The sequence below is a fragment of the Platalea leucorodia genome (assembly GCF_965183815.1).
Source record: "Platalea leucorodia genome assembly, chromosome: 1".
NCBI lineage: Eukaryota > Metazoa > Chordata > Aves > Pelecaniformes > Threskiornithidae > Platalea > Platalea leucorodia.
This window is the reverse complement of record NC_138823.1, coordinates 32,599,322-32,617,968: the sequence shown is the minus strand read 5'-3', so window position 1 is coordinate 32,617,968 and position 18,647 is coordinate 32,599,322. Positions and strand designations below refer to the sequence as shown.

Here is an 18,647-nt window from a genome sequence, read left to right as displayed (position 1 = left end):
TAACCCTGCCTGCCCCGCCCTGCCTGCCCGCTGCCTGCCTCCGCCCCAGCCCGTCTCCCTGCCTGCCCGCTGCCTGCCTGCCCGCTCCCTGCCTGCCCGCCCTGCCCCGGGGAGCGCCGCCGCCTCCAGCACCACGGAGAGCGCCCGGGCCCCCGCCGCCCCGCGCCGCCCCGCGCCGTGCAGGGCCGGGCCGGGCCGGGCTGGGCCGGGGTGGGCTCGCCGCCTGCTGCCCCGCCGGGCCAGCCCCCCACCAGGGCATGCATCCGCCTGAGACCGGGGTAGGGCCACCCCTGCCGGGGTGCTGGGGGCCGGGGGGTGTCTCTCGGTTAGGGCGAGGCTCCCCAACCCTCTGGGGCGTCCCCCTCCCTCCGCCCTTCTATGCGCAGCACTCGGTCGTTTCTCACCATTTCCTTTCAGGAATAAGCTCCTCTCACTACAGACATCCCGGCACAATTAGGTCTCAGTCTCCTGCTCACCCTACCCCACAGGCAGCCACACAGCTGAAGGCCCAGGGGTGCTTCACCCCAAAAGGCCGCAGGGCCCCCGGGGCTGCCCTCCTGCTGCGGGTGAGGGCAGGGCCTGCCAGGACGGCAGATCACCCCCCGCATCCCCGCAAACCTGCCTCATCCCCCGCCCGCCAGCGAGCCAGAGCTGCCTCAGCAGGGAGCCATCACAGCATCTGCCGCGCTGCAGCTCACGGGCTGGTGAATCACAGTCCTCTCTCCGCACGCTGTACCGTTTAGGGAGGTTTCCTTCCCCCAGCTCACTTCCAGACTTTACCGTTCTCATTTAAAGAAAAAAGAGCTAGTTCCTGCAATTCAGAAATCATCGACAATGACTCAAAAGAGAAAGCTGGCCTCAGACGCATGCTCTGGGCCCTGCTTTACTCAAAGGTGCTGCTTACTGACCTCAAGGAAGCTTGAAAATCATAGTCCTGCATTGCCTGTGCTAGGGAAGCACACAGAGGGGAAGAGCAGCGCAGTTGGTGCTGGCACATTGCGCGGGCTGTGCAGCTGTGGGAAGGCTGAGGGAAGAACGGTGCCAGTGGAGTGGAGACCTCTGCCCGCTCTCCTGCTTTTCTCACCCACCCATACACACAACTCCACAAGCAGTGTCCTCCAAATGCCAAGCTGAAAATTTGCCCTATGCCCTGTCTGCCTGCAAGCAGTGCGGGAGGCTGTTAGCACTGCAAGCTCTTGACAATAAGGCTGGTTTTCCCCTGGGAGAGGCCAATGAGCTCCAGCTGGGCAGCATAAGGATGAGAAGGTAAAGATGGAGTATGAGAAGGTAAAGATGGTACTCTTCCTTGTACCACCGTCTTGGACACTGTCCCCTCTAGGCCAGCAACTGTTTCCAGCCCTACAAGGTGTACAAACAGGTCCTATCACTGCCATGTTTCTAGCAAGAATTTCAATCAGCCCCCCCACGTTTGTTTAGTGGCTGTCAGCCATGTCACTGGCTTTCCTCTTGCTGGGGTCAGAGAATCCTTAAAATTAACGTAGAGAATCCTTAGAATGTGTCCCTCGCCTTTCATGTAACAATCACATCAGGTCCCATTCTGCACACTTCATCAAGTGAATCAAGCTCGCAGCTTGATTGCTGGCTCTTGTTCTAGTACATCAGGGAAGTGGTTATTGACAGGTCTTTTCGCATTTATCCTGGTTTTGGCTTTCCAGAGCCCTTCGAGAGTGTCAGCAGGTCCAGCTGCCATTCCCCAAGTTTTAGCAGAGTTCAAGTTGTCCAGGGTTAGGTTTGGGGATACTGAAATGCAGAAACATTCAGTATAAACCAATTGTGTATGGTATCTGCATGCATTTGTAGGAAATGGGATGCAGAGGTAAAAATAATCTGAGCAGCTGCTTTACCAAAATGGTTTAGAAAATCCCTTGCATTGGTCCCTTTTTTTTGTCATATCTTTGGAATAAAATGTGTTAAAATGAATTTGTGCATGTTTTACAGGTAGCAACAGCAGAGCCTTCAACACCAATAGGCTTTTTTCATGTAAGACATAAAACATTTGACATGGAATGTACTATTAACGCCAGACCGAGGGGGGAGAGGCATTCAAGGACTGAATTCCATTTCAAACTGCATTCTGGCACTTTGTACTCCAGCACCATTGGTGGATCAATATTTAATGCCCGGAGATTCTGGCTCTGCAGGAGTCATGTCAGGGGACCTCTAGAGCCAATCTGCTTGGGTAGAGGAGTGATAATTATTCATGGGCTCCTGCCTCTTGCTCCTTCTCTTGCACAGCCCCACTCTGCTGACTCAGTGCCTTATTCAGTCTTCTCTCCCTCTCTCCACTGCTGTAGCTGGACCCCTTTGCCTTCACCACATCTGAGAGCCTGCACATCCCACCATGGCTAAAACAGCAATGGGTAAGAAACCGCATCTCTTTTTCTTCAGCCACTACAACGGCCGCTATTTCCTAGGACCGCTACCTACACTGGGTGCTCTTCTCAGTGTCCCTAAAGTTTAGAAGAAATCAAGACAACGCTAAACATATTTTTAATTTCTTTGATCAGAAAAAAAAAGGGAGGGGGTGTGGGATCCCGGGGCTCTTTTAACGTCTTAACCTGAGATCAGATTCATTATTTACTGATGGGTGAGGTCGGCACATGAGCACAGCCTAATTTTGAAACGGCTGTCATTATTTTAAAGATTTATATATATATATATAATGGCATTTTAAAAAAAAAAAAAAAAGAGAAAACGAACCGGGAAGTTATCCCCGCTACAGACATGCCTCCCACCGCCCCCGGAGCGCCCCTCGGCCGGGGGGTTATTATTATATTATATATTATCATTCTCCCCTCTGCTGCTGGAACGAACCGCGGACCGCGCGGAGAGAAGAAAAGCGGGGCGAGGGGAGGCTCCGCCGGGCGAAACCCAGCGCGGCGGCGGCGGCGGGGGGGCGGTGGTGCCGGGGCGGGGGCGGGGGGGGCCGGTGGGGCCGGGGCGGGGGCGGCGGGGCCGGTGGGGCCGGCGGGGGGGGGGGGGGGGGCTGCAGCGGGGCGGGCCCCTGCCGCGGCGCGCACTGCGGGCCGGCCGCGCCCAGCCCGGCGCAAGGGGCTGCGGGGGGGCGAGGAGAAGGAGCCGCCGCTCGCCCGCTGCCCCGGCGCTGCCCGCACCTGCAGTCTGCCGGGGGCGGGGGGGGCACGGCGGGGGGGCTGAAGTAGGTCACCGCATCACGGGTAGCTGCTGTTTGCTCGCAGTTCCCACCCTGTTTTTCTCTCCCGGGGGGGGGGGGGGGGGGTGTGTGCAGCTGCCAGGGCTGTTGTTATCTTGCGTTTTTCAGCTGCAAGCGAAGCATCCTCCGCCCCGGTTCCCCCCCCCGCCCCGGCCGGGAGCCGCACCCTGCGCCCTGCCGCCGCGGCGCCGCCCCCCGCCGGGCCCCGGGGAGCGGCCGGGCGGGGCGGGGCGGGGCGCGGCCGCGGGAGGTGCGCGGTCCCCGCCGCAGCCCCGGCCCCGGGGAGCCTCGGGGGGTCGGGGAGCGCTTTGCCCTCGGGTCCCTTCTGGCCGTGGGGCGTCTGTCCGGGCGCCAGCGGCGGGAGCGAAAAGGCAGCAGCCCGGCTCCGGCCCCTTTGTTCGAGGGAGGCTGCTGGAGCGGGTGGGGGAGCGGAGAACCGGGGCGGGGGGGCGGGAGAAGGAGACCAACCGTGGGGTCAGGCTGCTGAAAGCATCCAAACCCTATTACTCCTTGATTTTTCTGGGTTTTTTTTGGAGGGGGGAGAAATGAGGCAGGACCTACATTTGTCGCATTCAAGTTTTCACAATCATTCACCATTGAAGTAATGCACACACAAATCCCACAAAATAAGGATGGAGAGCTCCAACGCAATTATTATCCTTCCCCAAGAAGCAGATCCCATTCAAATTCACATTCTGTGCAGGCTCTGTTATCACTCTTAATCATGTTGCATAAAGTTATACCGAATCCTCCTGGCACTGGCTGTAACCGATGCATTATACATTTATTTATTTGAATGCTGATGTTCCGCTCCCGAGGAATAATCGGTGTGGATTGAAAGCATTTTAACCTGGCTGTGGCACCCCTGGGAACAAGGCATGAGACAGCTGTAGACGCAAATAGAGGAGGGAGACAAGGGCTGTGGGAGTCTGGCCAGCCCTGCAGTGCCGAGCACGCCATCCCCTCCCCACTGCAGCAATCTGGTAATCAGTATTGATAATTTGTAGTCAGTCGGAGACTTACCGCTGCAGAAGGCCCTGTTAGGAATTCTGTCACTAGGGAAGAAAGGGCTCTTCAGCCTTTGATTAATGATCTCGCAGTACACAAATAGAAAGGTTTCTGCAGCAAGAGAGATGCTGGAATCATTAGGTTTGCCCAGAGACGGCTTGACTCTGCCATGCCAGTTTGCTTATTAATACCTGGTTAACAAGCTACATACACAAGCATTAAAAAGCAATGTAACTACCTAGGTTTCTAAAAATACTAATTACAACAGCATTCAATTAAAAAAATGAAAGAAGCGTTGTTAAAAGCATCTTCCCTCTTTAAACTCACAAAGGTTAAGGATTCTCTTCACCATTTCTTTGAACCTTATTCTTCATTGCTATAGTTATTTTAGAGAAAATTTGGATCTAGACAGCGTATTAGAATAAGCCACTTTATTTTGAGAGTTTCTTCAAGGCAACAAATTTTATTTCCATGTGGAAAAAAAAGATGCACTCTCAGTCATACACATTTCCAGTTAGTGCTAAATAAGCTACATTTGTTTTGTACTCAAGCTTTACCCAATAGACCACTGAGAGAAGTACAGAGTGCCTGATTTTTTTTCCCCTGTTGAGCACCGTATTTTGCAAAGTGGCAATAAAGGCTGGATCCTGCTGCCACTGGAGCCAACAGAACGTTTCTAATCAGCTTAAGCTGGCCCACTATTATGTTTCTGGCCCTGGTCCAGCAAGACACTTAAGCAGGTGTCTGAGTTTGAGCATGTGAATAGTCCTACTGGCTTTGGACAGAACTCTTCACATAGCTCAGGTTAAGCAGGTGCTAAATACCTTGATAAGCCTGCGTTTATATCCTGCCATAGAAAACAAAAATAAGCCTCATTTTCTCTTAGGCTCTGTTAAATAAAAGGTTTTCAAGGAAAGCTCCTTTGATTTACATAGGAATTTCAACAGCTGCAAGAACTTCTGGAGCTCAGTACACCCTGAATGCCCATGAAGCTCTTCTCTGTTTAGTTTACATAGTATATGAATGGTGCACACCAGGCGCGCGCACACACACATATCTATTTATTTATTTATTTGTATTTAAGTGTGTCTTATTTTAAAATGCCATATAACATGACTGTACAGAAATTCTGGGGGCTTTTAAATTGCATCCTCCCCTTGACGCCATCTTCCAAATGAAATCTGGATCATATGGATGGACTCCTTCAAACCTTATGCTCCCCACCATACAGGATGTGTGTTAGGTAAAGCAGCAGCTTTTGCAGGTGGGGTCACTACAGACCTGATAGGCCATGTACCTGGTTGGATAAAGTTTCTTAGGATATGTATGTGGCAGTGTGAGGGTGAAGCAGTCAGTGATGCCACTGGAACTAAAAAAGGTGTCTGAAACCATTATTTCATTGTTTCTTTGCAGTGTTTAATATAAAGAATATTTATTACGAAAACATCTTCAGACAATTGTCATACAGAAAGTCTCAGTCCCAATTACGGTTCTTGTTTATTTTATAGGAATTTGTCTAACAGAAATACATGAGATATGTGTGAATAATGTGTTAAAGAAGTGTTTTAATTCAGATTCCTTTTGAGATAGTCAGGAACTCTGTGAGGTGATAAATGGATGGGATTATGAGGATATGGGAATTCAGGCAGCTCCATGCTGTCTCCTTTGCATATCTCAGTAAGACTGATTAAACTGTTGTGAAAGTGCTTCAGAGTTGTTCTTCTATTTTGTCATTTGCATTTTAGTTACAAGCTCAGACCTCAATACTTAGCTTGATGGATGCAATGTCACTGCTAAGTTTGTCTGTTAACCGAGCACTACATTATTCTTTTATCATCTGGTATGTAAACATACATACGAAGTCATAAATATGTGTATGGTTGCTGAGTTTAACTGGTTCAATTATTTTAATAACTAAGCTTTTTGACTGGAAAGGGGTAAGCATTCTGCCTCTCATCTGCCAGCACACTTAAACAATTGCTTCAACAATTGCACATGAGTAGTCATCTGGACATCAATGGCAGTGACAAGCTTCAAGTTAAACAACATATGGCTAAGCACCAGGCTGAATTTGGACTGAACCTGCTCCTTTCCGTATTATGCAGTTTTTAGCAGAAGGTTTTAACCTTCCATTTTTTTAAATAAATAAGGTTCTTCCCCTTTTATAAATAAACACAAGTCAGCAGTGACTTATATTCAGTTGTCAGAAAATTACATATCTGTACAGACAAATAGGAAATTACTTTAAGATGAGAATGAGTGTAGACAAGATTCAGAAAAGAGTTTATTGTCTCATAATGTTAGCAGAAATGCAGTTTGACTGAGACACCATTTTTCCAAATTTTGTCAAGATCTAGTAGAAGAAACATTTCAAATAGTTTATTTTCCTGAGAATTTTTATTACTAAGCTAATATCAAGTTGCTGGCAAGTACAATTCACTAGAGAACTGAACATTAACACCTATTCACATTCTTTTCCTGTTTTTAAAGAGTAGGTTGCTCTTCCTGCTATTGAGAATTCAGGCAGTAATAATTTTAAAAACAGTCCATATGGCTAAGAATTTATGTTGCCTTATAGCAGTTCTTTACTTACCCTGTGAAGCGTAGAAGCAGGAGGATGGAGCGTCATCTATTCCATCATCTTATGGAAGAGATCCCATAACATGCGGAGGAAATAAAAATAAAATTCAGCAGCTTGAACACTTCCAAAATGTTCTCTCACCTCCACCTCCATGACCTCTTTGTCCCAATATAAGCTCTATTTAGACTAAAGGCTTCCCTGTTTAATAATGGATTCCTGTAATTCATTCACATGGATTTTGTCAGTTTGAATTTCCTTTCATTAATTAATTAAAACTGGATTTTTTTTTCCCATTTCTTTGGTATTTGTACTACAATAGTACATTTCTCTAGATCACATTTTGCACTACAAATATATGTGTAATCTAATCTCATGGTTAGATTTTTCTCAGGTGACATTTATATTCATTGGTTTAGAAAAGAATTCTCCATTTTCAAATTAATAGCATTAATTTAAAAAATACATTACAGAAGAGAAATCATAGAATCATAGAATCATAGAATCATAAAATAGTTTGGGTTGGAAGGGACCTTTAAAGGTCATCTAGTCCAAACCCCCTGCAATGAGCAGGGACATCTTCAACTAGATCAGGTTGCTCAGAGCCCCATCCAACCTGACCTTGAATGCTTCCAGGGATGGGGCATCTACCACCTTTCTGGGCAACCTGGTCCAGTGTTTCACCACCCTCATTGTAAAAAATGTCTTCCTTATGTCTAGTCTGAATCTACCTTCTTTTAGTTTAGAAACATTACCCCTTATCCTATCACTCATATCTAGCAATATATTTAGATAGCATTTTAGCCTTCAAAGACTGTACAAAATTAACTAATTAATTCTTCTAAGAGCCTTCTGTGAGAAGTAGGCATTATTATGTAGTCTGACACACAGAGATCAGAGGGTTCCCATGACAAGTAGATCTGGGCAATACTTGACCTGTGCAGCATTTTCACATAGGTCTAATTTAACTACCTTATTAGTTCATCGTCAAAAGGAACAAGAGATGTTCAGGACTTCTGAAACACATCCAGCCCTAGGTGTCTTGAAATAGGCATTCGAAAATGGTGTCACTGTAAATAATTGATGTAGTTGGAAAATCAACTCACTAAAAGCTTTGCTAAAGATTATACAGCAAGAAAGCCACCACTTGAACGTAAGGGACTGAGGGCAGCTCCTAGCCCAATGACCAGTGGGCAGCTGCACAGCTGGAAGTGAAGTCTTCCAACAAGTCGTCTTGCAGAGTGTGCTCCCCCCAAGCTATATATCTATTGAGTACATACGCCTTTCAACTTACATTATCAGGCTTCAGAACTCTTTATCTTGGCACTCTCGGTAGTTCTGCCCAATGCTTTAAGGAGGAAAAAAAGTCACATCATGAACCAGCAGTGCTTACTTACCTCTGCAGTAATGCCTTCAAAAATCCAATGTTAATTCTCCATACAAGTCACCTTTATAAACAAAAAACTGTTGCTGTCATTAGGTGGCTTGTAGAGAACATGTCTTCTTCAGCAGTATCCATAAAATGGTTGATAGATGAACCAACTTTGCAAATGAGTCTTGCCTCATTGGAGTCAATGAAGTTCAGCCATTGGCTTCAGCATAATCAGCTGATCCTTAGCCCATGGGGACACCGAAATTGGTAGCTGATTTGGAGGAATGGCTGCTATTCACAGTTCTCTCTAGGGTACACATAAGCCTCAGGCTGTGAATTCTGTGGATGCGGTCTGAGGTGTTGTTCATTTTCATCCAGTTTAAAAATACTGTTGATCCCACTTGGATGTGTGAGTCCCCCTGTGAACATCAGCCAGCAATTCTACCTGGGACACATTATCTCGATCCTGAAAGGTGCTAGGCACCCATGACTGCAGTTCAGGCAGTATCTATAGCTCTAGTTGCTCAGCATTTTTCAAAAACAGAAAAAATTGCTTTGGAGACCTCGGTCTGCAGAGACCTGCATCCTCAGTTGAAAAAATGGACTAATGCAGAAATGCTGGCCCCTGGGAACAAAATATTCAAGACATCATGTGTCTGAGCAATACCAGAATACAAAGCTGCTCTGTAATTATTTAATTTTCTCTTCCACTTATTATGTTTTTCTTTTTCCTGTCTGCTAATGCATAAGCTAACAAATGAAGAGAATTTAAGCTCTTTCTGCCAGGATGTGCCGTTAAACTGATGCGCAGCGTCTACACAAAACATGAGGCTTTGCTGAATACATTTAGCAATGTTATTTTTTTGTAGGTGTAGCTGTCTAATCCAAGAAGTTCATAAATAAATTATAATTTATGCACTCATTCTAATACACAAAACTCATCGCTGTTGTAGCAGCTATTGCATGGAGAAATTGTGGTCCTCCACGCACACAATCACAAAACAGGATTGTTGGGGTTTGGTGGGGTTTTTTTCACTAGTTTTGCTCCAAGTAGGTGGGTTAGTTTAGGGAGGTGCCTGAGGATAGAGTTAGTAAAGTTCTAAGGCACCTGTGGTGGGATACAGGTGTGACTGTACCTCCACAACACATGGGGAGAGGTCAATGCCTCTGGCCATGGTTGAACAGCACCTTCCTGAGATCTGCCCAGAGTGGATCTACTCATCACTCAGTGACCAGAGGGAGGTAGAGGGGGGATTGGTGAGACTTCAACCGTCCCTTGGGCGCTTCACCTGCAGCCACAAAGAAGGCCTGATTTGGTCTTCACCATTGTGGTGGAAGGAAGAAGAGGTGGCAATGGGTGCAGTCCTCCCCCTCAGCCAAACAGCTGGTGTTTGGCCTCTGAGTGTGGCACTGGAATGTGGTGGCCCTTGTCCCTACGTGTCTTCCCTCCCTGGACAACAGCAGAGCCACCAAGCTGTGGCCCCTTCCCACCCTCCCATGGGAATGGAATCATGCTGGAGAGAGGACAGGAGAGCACACAGGAGGTAGATGACCTCCACCATGACCTCCACCTAGTAACTGGGAAGCTCTGGTTTATAGGACCATCACTGGGTTTTGCATGATACAGCCACTGGAAAAAAAATAGAAACAGCTGTGGGAGCAGAAAAATACAACTCGAGTTTCTTTGGGTGGCAGTTAGGACCCTTCAGCTTGAATCCCCTCATTTCTGAAAGAGGTTGAACCCAGCTCTGGCATTTCCCAGTCCAAGGTGCTCACTGTAGACAGCTGTACCAAAGGGCAGGAGTAAGACAGCCGGCAACGTTTCTCCTCAGCTGCATTTTAAAAGGAAGCAGTGGCTGTCCTTGCATTTATGAAGGATCCTGTCCTATCTATGTATGTGACATCATCAGAAAATAGGTTAGACCCAATTCCCAATATTAAGGGATTAAACTTTTCAAGTCTAAGGCATCCTTGCTTGTAGAAAAAAGTAGCACCCTACAATGCACCACCAATTTGAAGAGCACAAATTGTGGTATTTATGGATTTTCATGACCTCTCTGCAGCTGTGCAGGAATTTGCAGGATCAGCATTTTGGATTTAGAAGCCTGAATTTTTCTTAAATATCATTTTAGGCACCTAGCTCCTTTATTGGATTTGTCGCTTAAGCATTTTATGACCAGACTTTCTCTTCATTAAGATGGGGATAATCTTATATACTTACCTCAGAGTTGCGATGTGAGGTTATGTTCCATACTGCATGGAAATGTGTAACAGTGCTCTAATGTTATAGAAGTTGCAAAAGTCCGTACTGATCAGATTAGGAAAGAGAGCAACTTACCTTCTAAAGCTGTATTAGCATTCTGTGCTATTCAGATACTTTTTATAATCCTTAGCAATTTCTTAGGTAAAGGAAAAATAATGATGCGTATATTTTATACTACCTGTTGGCATAGAATTCTACAAATTGAGAATTTAACTTAAGATATACTTTACCTGAAGCTAGCTAAAGTACCTTTTAATGTTTCAGTTTTTTACATTAAATTTAAATATTTTCACTAGTCATTAAGTGACTACATAGCTAGATGCTTTCTAACGTTGTTGAAAACACAAATTGTCCTTTTGGCCTAAGATTTCTGATATACCCATGTTCAAATTCATCCTCTGGTTTCCACTAGGATGGCTCGTGATGGGATTTCATTGGCAGGGCTCCCTGAAGTGTCTAATATTATTAATTATTATTAACCTTTAAAGGTCCCTTCCATCCCAATGCGTTCTATGATTCTATGATTACGGTTATTGTATTTTCCATTTCAAAAGACTGTAGAGACCACAGCCAGGTCAAAGATGCACAAAGATTTTTACCTACATTTATGTATAAAAGTGCAGCAAAAATTAATTTTTTTGGTTTACTAGTATTTTTATACTGCAAATCCTCCAGTTACCTGAATGGAGCTGTAAGAAATGTTTTCACGCTCCTAGGAAATCTTTCAAATTAAAATGAACGCATGAATCAAGCTCTGTAATTTTTCAAAGATATTTTTTGGAGGTGAAATTCACTTTTGTAACCCATTTTGTTAGCCGTTACTAAAGATCACATGTAACTATTTTGATACATTTGTTTCTTATTCATGTGAAAAGAAAGAGCAGTTGATGTCACTCAGCAGTCATTTTTATAGTCACTTGAATATACAGTCTTTGTCTCCAGGTAGTGGTATTTATTCAATTTATTATGTAGATGTAACACAAAAGACTATTTCTAAGCTAGTATCTTTTCTGTGTGTTTAGGTATTTTTTGACGCTATCAAGATTGCAGTCAGGGAGCTTTTAGTATTATTTGTTTTAGATAGGAAAGAAGCCCATACTCTTTGTGGTTTAAAAACTGAAAAGTTTAGTATTTGTCAACAAAACACTTGTTCTCAAGCAAATAGCTTCTTGCTGGGGAAATGATGTTCTGCCTCTAAACATCATTATTTTCTAAGTAAAATATCAATAAAGGCTTCTTAAGAAAAGTAATAGTAAGATATTTGTTTTAATCTGCATTGAGGATTCAAGTTATTCCCTTTTGAAGTGCATTCACATTTTTTGCAGTGAAACATTAAGAAGGGAAGTATCTTACCTAGAGAATCTTACTGCATTAGATTAACAGTGTAAAGAATTTCACCTTCTAGTGGTGGGAGGCCTGAAAAACAGGATTAAGTATGATAGAGGTACTCTTAAGTGCTCCGCAAAATTGTAATTATCAGTTTGCAGAGCTTGCCAATGCTATTCTAGAGATCTCAGCTCTGCTGGCATCCTGATTTCTTCTGCACAAAAGATGTGAGCAGTACTGTAAAGGGTAAAAATTGCAATAATAAGAATAAATACTGAACCCTGGCAGAAAATTCAAGGCATTTAGAGAAGCAAACAGGGGTAATATACAATACAAAGGTTACAAAATTGCATTTAGTGTATTTCTATGTAGTTACACAGATATAATTTCCTAGATTAAAACAAAAATTAAGAAGAAGTATCCTGGAAACAATATTATATCAGACGGACTTCAGCCTGTCCCTGAACTGCTACTCTAATATTTTTGCAGTCTTTTAGTGTCATTTACATGTTAGAGGAAAGTCTGAGCTAGCAGTCAGGAAGATTTCTATTTCAGATGACTCTGAACTGTCTTGTGAACAATCTGCCATCCTAATCAGAATTTCCCATCTGCTCCATCCCCACCACCTACTGATTTCCAGTCCCAGTCCATTTCCTTGGTACCCTTTCCCTCATTTTCTTAACCCAGCCTGATTATCCAGTCAGTCGTAGTGTCACCCTCATTCTCCATCCAGTTTCAATCATCCCACCCCCTGACTTACTTTACCTTTTTTTTTTTTCTTCCTTTTTTTTTAATTTGTCTGCTCTCGGCAATTTCTTCCACTAGGCCGATTCAACTCTCATCCCTTCACACAGCCCACTCCTTCTGATAATCCTCCACAACTTCTGCAGGGCCAGAAGGGGAGGAATTAAGACTGCAGGATAGTTGTTTCCTCTTCTTTTTCCAGTTTCCAGCAGTCCTCTGGTCCACAGCGACCAGGAGGAGCAGTGCTTGAAACATCACTCTCAGCCCATGTGGAATCAGTCATGTCCAGCACAAAGTGTCTTCAGAGAAATAGGCTGTTAAGGCCTGGATATGTCTCTTCCAGCCACGGTTGAAGCCTGAAATCAGATTATTTCAATGCCTTATTCCACGGCCAGGCCTGGGTGGATTTTTCAAATGAGGACCTGCCACCAAGTGCTAGAGCCTTTCAAACAAGTACAATAAGCGCTTGTTTAGTTTACCATGTGCAAGTTATGTATTTTTCCCTAGTCATCCTCCCAGAAACAGTGAAACGATTTTTGCTAAAAGCTTCTGCAAAATTCAGCAAGAAGCAGCTCTCCAGCCAAGAAAACTGTAGGCCAAATCATAATTTAACAAAATGATACTCAGTGGAAGGAGGACTCCCATATTTTCTAATGCAGTGGAAGTAAAAACCGTGGCACTAGATGGGAAATAGCAATGTCTCACTGTGGTGTATGGGTCACACATTTAAGTGGCTAAGATGTGCAAAGGCCAGGAACACGAATCTTGCTTGAATTAGATCCTAAACCAGTGCAAATCTGTGGTAGTAGACCCATATTGATTTATGTCTGATGAACCCATTTTTTTTGCCTTTAAATCTCCCGAAGCAGCAGCTTAGGAAGGAAACATCTCCTTCATTATTTTGAAAAGTCATATAAAAGCCAGATACACTAATAAAGGAGAATTTGATTATACAGGAAAAGAGACTTTTTTATACAGGAAAAAGAATTTGATTATACAACAAAAGAGAAAAAAAAGGCTGTTATAAGTTGACATTTGGTTATATCCAGCTCCCCTTACTTTTAGAACATATTGAAAAATGTGATGGCCGAGGAGTCCTGGAAGTTTGGTAAGTCTGTTATAAAGGACAGGCTGAACAAGACAGAAGAAGTTCTGATTTGCCTTTAATGACAGACTGTTGATGCTGGGATGTGCTGGTGCACAGTGCCCTGAAACTCTAGCTATTGCAAGTGAAGATCCTTTTTTTTTCGAAATGAGCCAAGCACCCTCACATCAGAGCCCCACAGAAAGCAACGGAGCACCTCTGCAGGTATTGACTCCTCATGTGGTTAATTTAGTAGCAGAGCAGTGTCTCTGCATTCATTAAGATACTCTTCTGCGTAAGTGGAGGCCAGTACTGCAGAAAAGTAGAGACAGACAGACAGATAGCTAGCTACAGAGAGACAAATAGACTGACAGAGCAAATGAATTCTAGATATCTTCAGTAATATTTCGGAACAGGAAAAAAATCACTACATTGAAAAACAGTATAAAAGAAGGAAGGAGAAGAGAAAGATGAAAAACAGAGGTGGATCATGAAAGACTTAATTGGGAGCAGTCATGTTATTGAAAGTCCATATAAATTTTTATAGCATAGACATTTATGCATTAATTCTACATCTGAAAAAATCAATGCATTTCTATTATGGAAATCTGAGTAAAGCTGCTTAAAACACACGTCTCTTTCTCTGACCAGTGGTTCTTGTTCTAGTTTTATTGTAGCGTCAATTGTAACAAAAATATCCCACCAGCAATTGTTCTCTCTCAGCCAATTTAATCAATTCTGAATAATATACTAATTTCTTTGAACCATCAGCATGGTTTCAAAGAAGAGGCTTTCATTCTTTATTTTTCTTTTTTTCCTCATCCATTCTACACATCATCTGATTAAAATACTCAATAATATTTATAATCTGTGCCTAACTATGATAAATTTTAGCAATATGCTGTTGAGTGGTGTCATTATTTTCTTAATGGAGGCAATCAAATGTTTGAATATATGCATAAAGACATGGCAGGATACAATAGTAGAAGTATAAATCAGGTAATTAGTAATAATAGCTGCATAGATAGTTTAGTTAAAGATCGTACAGAAAAATCTGAAAGCCACAGAAGAGCAAACATGTGACAAATAGCTCAAAAATTTCACCTTAGAAAGCCACCCAGAAAGCATCTATTAGATAAAACTTAAATGCACCAAACTCAAAGAGAACTTTTCGGTTGACTTAAAACAAGGCTGAGACTTCTTCCACGAATAATCTGATTGCTAGTAAAACAGTACCTTCACCTGTTCCTCCATGTCCCTCTTAAATTGGGGGCCCCAAAACTGGATGCAGTACCTCAGGTGCAGCTCCACAGCATCAAATACCTTCAACCACTGGTGAATCCAGCCTCCCCTCCTGTTGATTCACACACACCTCTGCTTCTGGCCTGCTTCCTCTCTCCATTTTCCCAATCTGACCTCTTTGAAAGAAGGGTGGAAGAAACAGCAAAAAACTTCTTCCTTGTGAGACTTTCAGAGACAACCTACATATGCTGAATTTCTGTAAATTTACTTAAAGTCACTGCCCCAGTATCTGTTCTATTTTGGTGCTTAGACTTCATCTTTCAGCATTGAGTAGCCACACACTGAAACATTGTCTGAAATCTCACTTGGGCATTTGTACTTTCTTTAGGACTGTGTAGAAGACTAGCAGAAAATTACCTTATGTCTTTAAATGCTGTGAAAATAGATTTTCACAGTGAACAGTTTGAACACTGAACTGTTTAGAAGTAGCCCAAGTTTCTAGATTTGGGGACCTGCCAAAAGGTACTTTTCCTAGTCATTCTGCTGCCTGCTTGTTAGGAGATAACACCAAATGAGAAGATGAGTTTTACAGAATCTGCTTTGTATCAACATGGTTGATCAGGGAGTTGCTGTCATTTTTGCTTACTCTGTGTGGTGCTTTCAAAGTCCTTCAAAACCTAAAGACATTATTTTTGAACCAAAGGATTTCTCCAAGGATAAACACACCCTCGATAGGCTTCCTACACAGGGAAACTTTCTTAAATTAGGGACTAAATTTCTCTAACCCCAGAAATTCAGACCTTTGGAATATCTTGTAATTAAATAAGTACAGCTCCTTGCTCCCTCATATACCCAATTGAGTAGACTCTTAAATTTGTATAAAAGCATTTAAATTTCTATAGTCTTTGTTATGAAAAAAGGGAATTAAGCCACACAATATAAAGCACCAGAGTATCAGGGCATCTGCAACACAGTTTCCATTATCACACCTCGTTGGGTTTAAAGCAAAATCCTCCACAAATACGAATTACGTTGACAGGCAAACTCTAATATCAAACAGTTTTATACAGAAACTTAAAAGTCATTTACCAAGAGCCTATTTTGTTCTGGCATTCAAATTTACAACACTGTTGTTAATTAACACGAATTATAATGTGCATACCATTGTTTGTATTATCACAAGGATAGGAACCCTTCATTTTTAAGTAATCTACTTACATATGTCATTTGCAATTGTGTACAGAAAGCAAACTAATGCCTTTATTCAAATTGATGAGACAACCTTATTTTAAAATTAAAATTCCATTCACAACCCAGAAGAAAATTGGATTTTTTCAAACTGTCTCCTTTCATTGTCTTTTGCATTTTGACATTTAGTCGGTAGTCATGGCAGCCAGTAAGAGTGATTGTGTAGCATAAAGATGCAGTTGCACATATTTGGCTTTGGGTTAAGTACATTAAATACATGTGGATTGCTCACAATCAACCAATAAACTTAGGTAAAAAAAGCTTTATATATATACATTTTTATGTATACACGTATATAAACTAAATAATGAATGCTTCTATATGTTTCCTATTCAGACACTATAAAATGGGTTTTCTAGGCTATATGAAATGATTAGTTTGAGGGGTACCTTCCACAGCCCTCACAGCAGCATATTGTCTCTAAAATGGATTCTTCTGATAATTATGGTGTGAAAATAATTGCAATAGGTTCTGCAGTCAGTGAAATGACTCAGCAAGCAAGGAATACATTTAATTACTGGAATATAAAGATCAAGAGTCCAACCCTACTGCAAATTATAATTGTATTTATCCCACGTAATATAAACACGAATTGCTACTTAGCTGATTGCCCTCACTATTTTCTTTGCTTAAAGCAAAAAAAATGCACCTTGCAATTGAATTTGCTTATTGTTTTCTGAGCCTGAAGTTATGACTAACTAATATTTTGGCTTTCATCAGTTCAAGGCACAATTTTTAAAATATTGGAAGACATCAAAGATATCTGCACTTTGAAATGGCACAGGATGTGTATTAATGAGGGTTGTGGTTACAACCCCTATATGAGTTACAAAAAAGGTCACATTTTATATCTGATGTAGATTTCTATTAAAACCACATGTATCACTGATATCAGAAAAATGGCAAGGACCAGACTCTCTGTTAATGGAAACTGGTAGCAATGCAGCTCTATTCCCTTGATTGAGGTACTCCACAACAGCTAAGACTCCTTGAATGATGAAAACAGAAAAAGTTGGATACTTTACCCATTCTTTCTTAACTGCTTGCTTTGCTGAAGCATTGTGCGCCATTGCTCTGCTTGATGCTGTATCAATGGCTTGCTTTCAGAACATGTGGGTAATTCCTAAAATTTGCTCTGTTGAGCTCAATATGGCTCTTAAAACAATTGTAATCTCTGACTGTGATCTCAGTCCAAAGATGAGGAGGGATTTCATAACATAATTGAAATAATATCAGTACAAGTCCAGAAAGGACCTACTGTGGCCAGATGAAAAGAAACAGTAGCACAACTCTTATTTCAATTGTAAAGACTGACAATATGTCAGGATTATGTCATTACTCTCTAGGCATGATATTACACGGCCGCCATGGAATAAAATGACATCCAGTGTCAGTGGGTGATGCATGGCCGGGTGATGCAAGACCAGGAAGAGTTTGTCAAGCCTACATAAAGGGATCAGGGTGATGCAAAATTAAGTCAGTGGAAGCCTCTGAAGACATCATTAGGAAAAACTGAATAAATGCCACGGTTCCAAACACACATGGCTGAGGGCAAGATTCAGAAAAATAAAAGAAATGCTGGCAGCTAGCTCTGTCACACCCTGCTCTAGTAACCCAGTCTTACTGTGCTAAAACAGAACCCGCAGCACGATTCATACCTTGGGAAGATGCTGTTTGATCATAGCAGGCTGTGTCACCAAACCATTGCCATTCTATTTCATCATACTTGATTTGCATGTGCACTCTAGAGGCTGTTTCACCAGCCAGCACCTGTATTGTCTGCACCACTCTCCAAGAGACAGCCTGTGCCAACAGAGGTGTCACTCATCCAGAAATCAGGAGACCTGGGTTCTCCATGAAGCTTTCCTACAGAGTGGGTCTGTGACCTGAGGCAGTTTTATTCACCTCTGGGTCATTTCCCCCCCGGCATCCCTTGCCTGTCTTTCTCACTTACACCATAAGCTCTTTGGCACAGGGTGTTCACATGTTCACATGTTCATCCAACATGTTCGTACAGAAAGTAGTGCAGATCTCAGCTGGGCCTCCACGTGCTCCCACAATACAATAATGAGATGACCTTAAGAACACGCTGAGAGGCAGCAGCCATCTCCAATAGCCTAGTCCCTGACTGCTGGGTGCTCCAGGGGAAACCAGTGTGCTCAACACAAGGACTTGAAATTGCACTTCCCACCCAGTGCCTGGATCACCAGCAAGCAGAAAGCCGTAGGCATGCTGCCGCTGTGGTGACTGGGATCTGCACATCAGGGCTGTCGGGGGAAAGCAGGCTCTTGCAGGCCCTACAACTTCTGTCCTTCCAAGCTGTAACTCAGTCCACCCCACACCTCACTTGTTATCTGTTTTGAGGACACTGAAGAAGTACCACCTCCTTTGCACATCCTTCCCTGGTGCTTCAGCCACCGGCCCGGACCCAGGACCAAGCCAACCACCACAGCTTTGCACCCAGGAAACAGCATGGCTCGGGGGCTCGTAAGCACTACACAGCCTCTTCTGAGGGAAGGATCATAAATCTGGGGGTTGTCCTGCTGCAGGGAAGTCCTGAAGCAAACTCCACTAGGTGCTGTTAAAGCA

The 18,647-nt window shown here is 43.4% G+C and overlaps 1 protein-coding gene across 1 annotated transcript in view; it reads left to right on the top strand.

The window, feature by feature from the left end:
- Window positions 1–2,307: 2,307 nt before the first annotated feature.
- Window positions 2,308–18,647, top strand: part of STMN2 (stathmin 2) — a gene marked incomplete at its 3' end in the record, with an annotated part of 40,895 nt that continues 24,555 nt past the window's right edge. Inside the window, exon 1 of the mRNA XM_082309629.1 lies at window positions 2,308–2,381. Coding sequence (XP_082165755.1) covers window positions 2,363–2,381 — 19 coding nt within the window. The 5' untranslated portion in view covers window positions 2,308–2,362. The remainder of the gene's footprint in view (window positions 2,382–18,647) is intronic.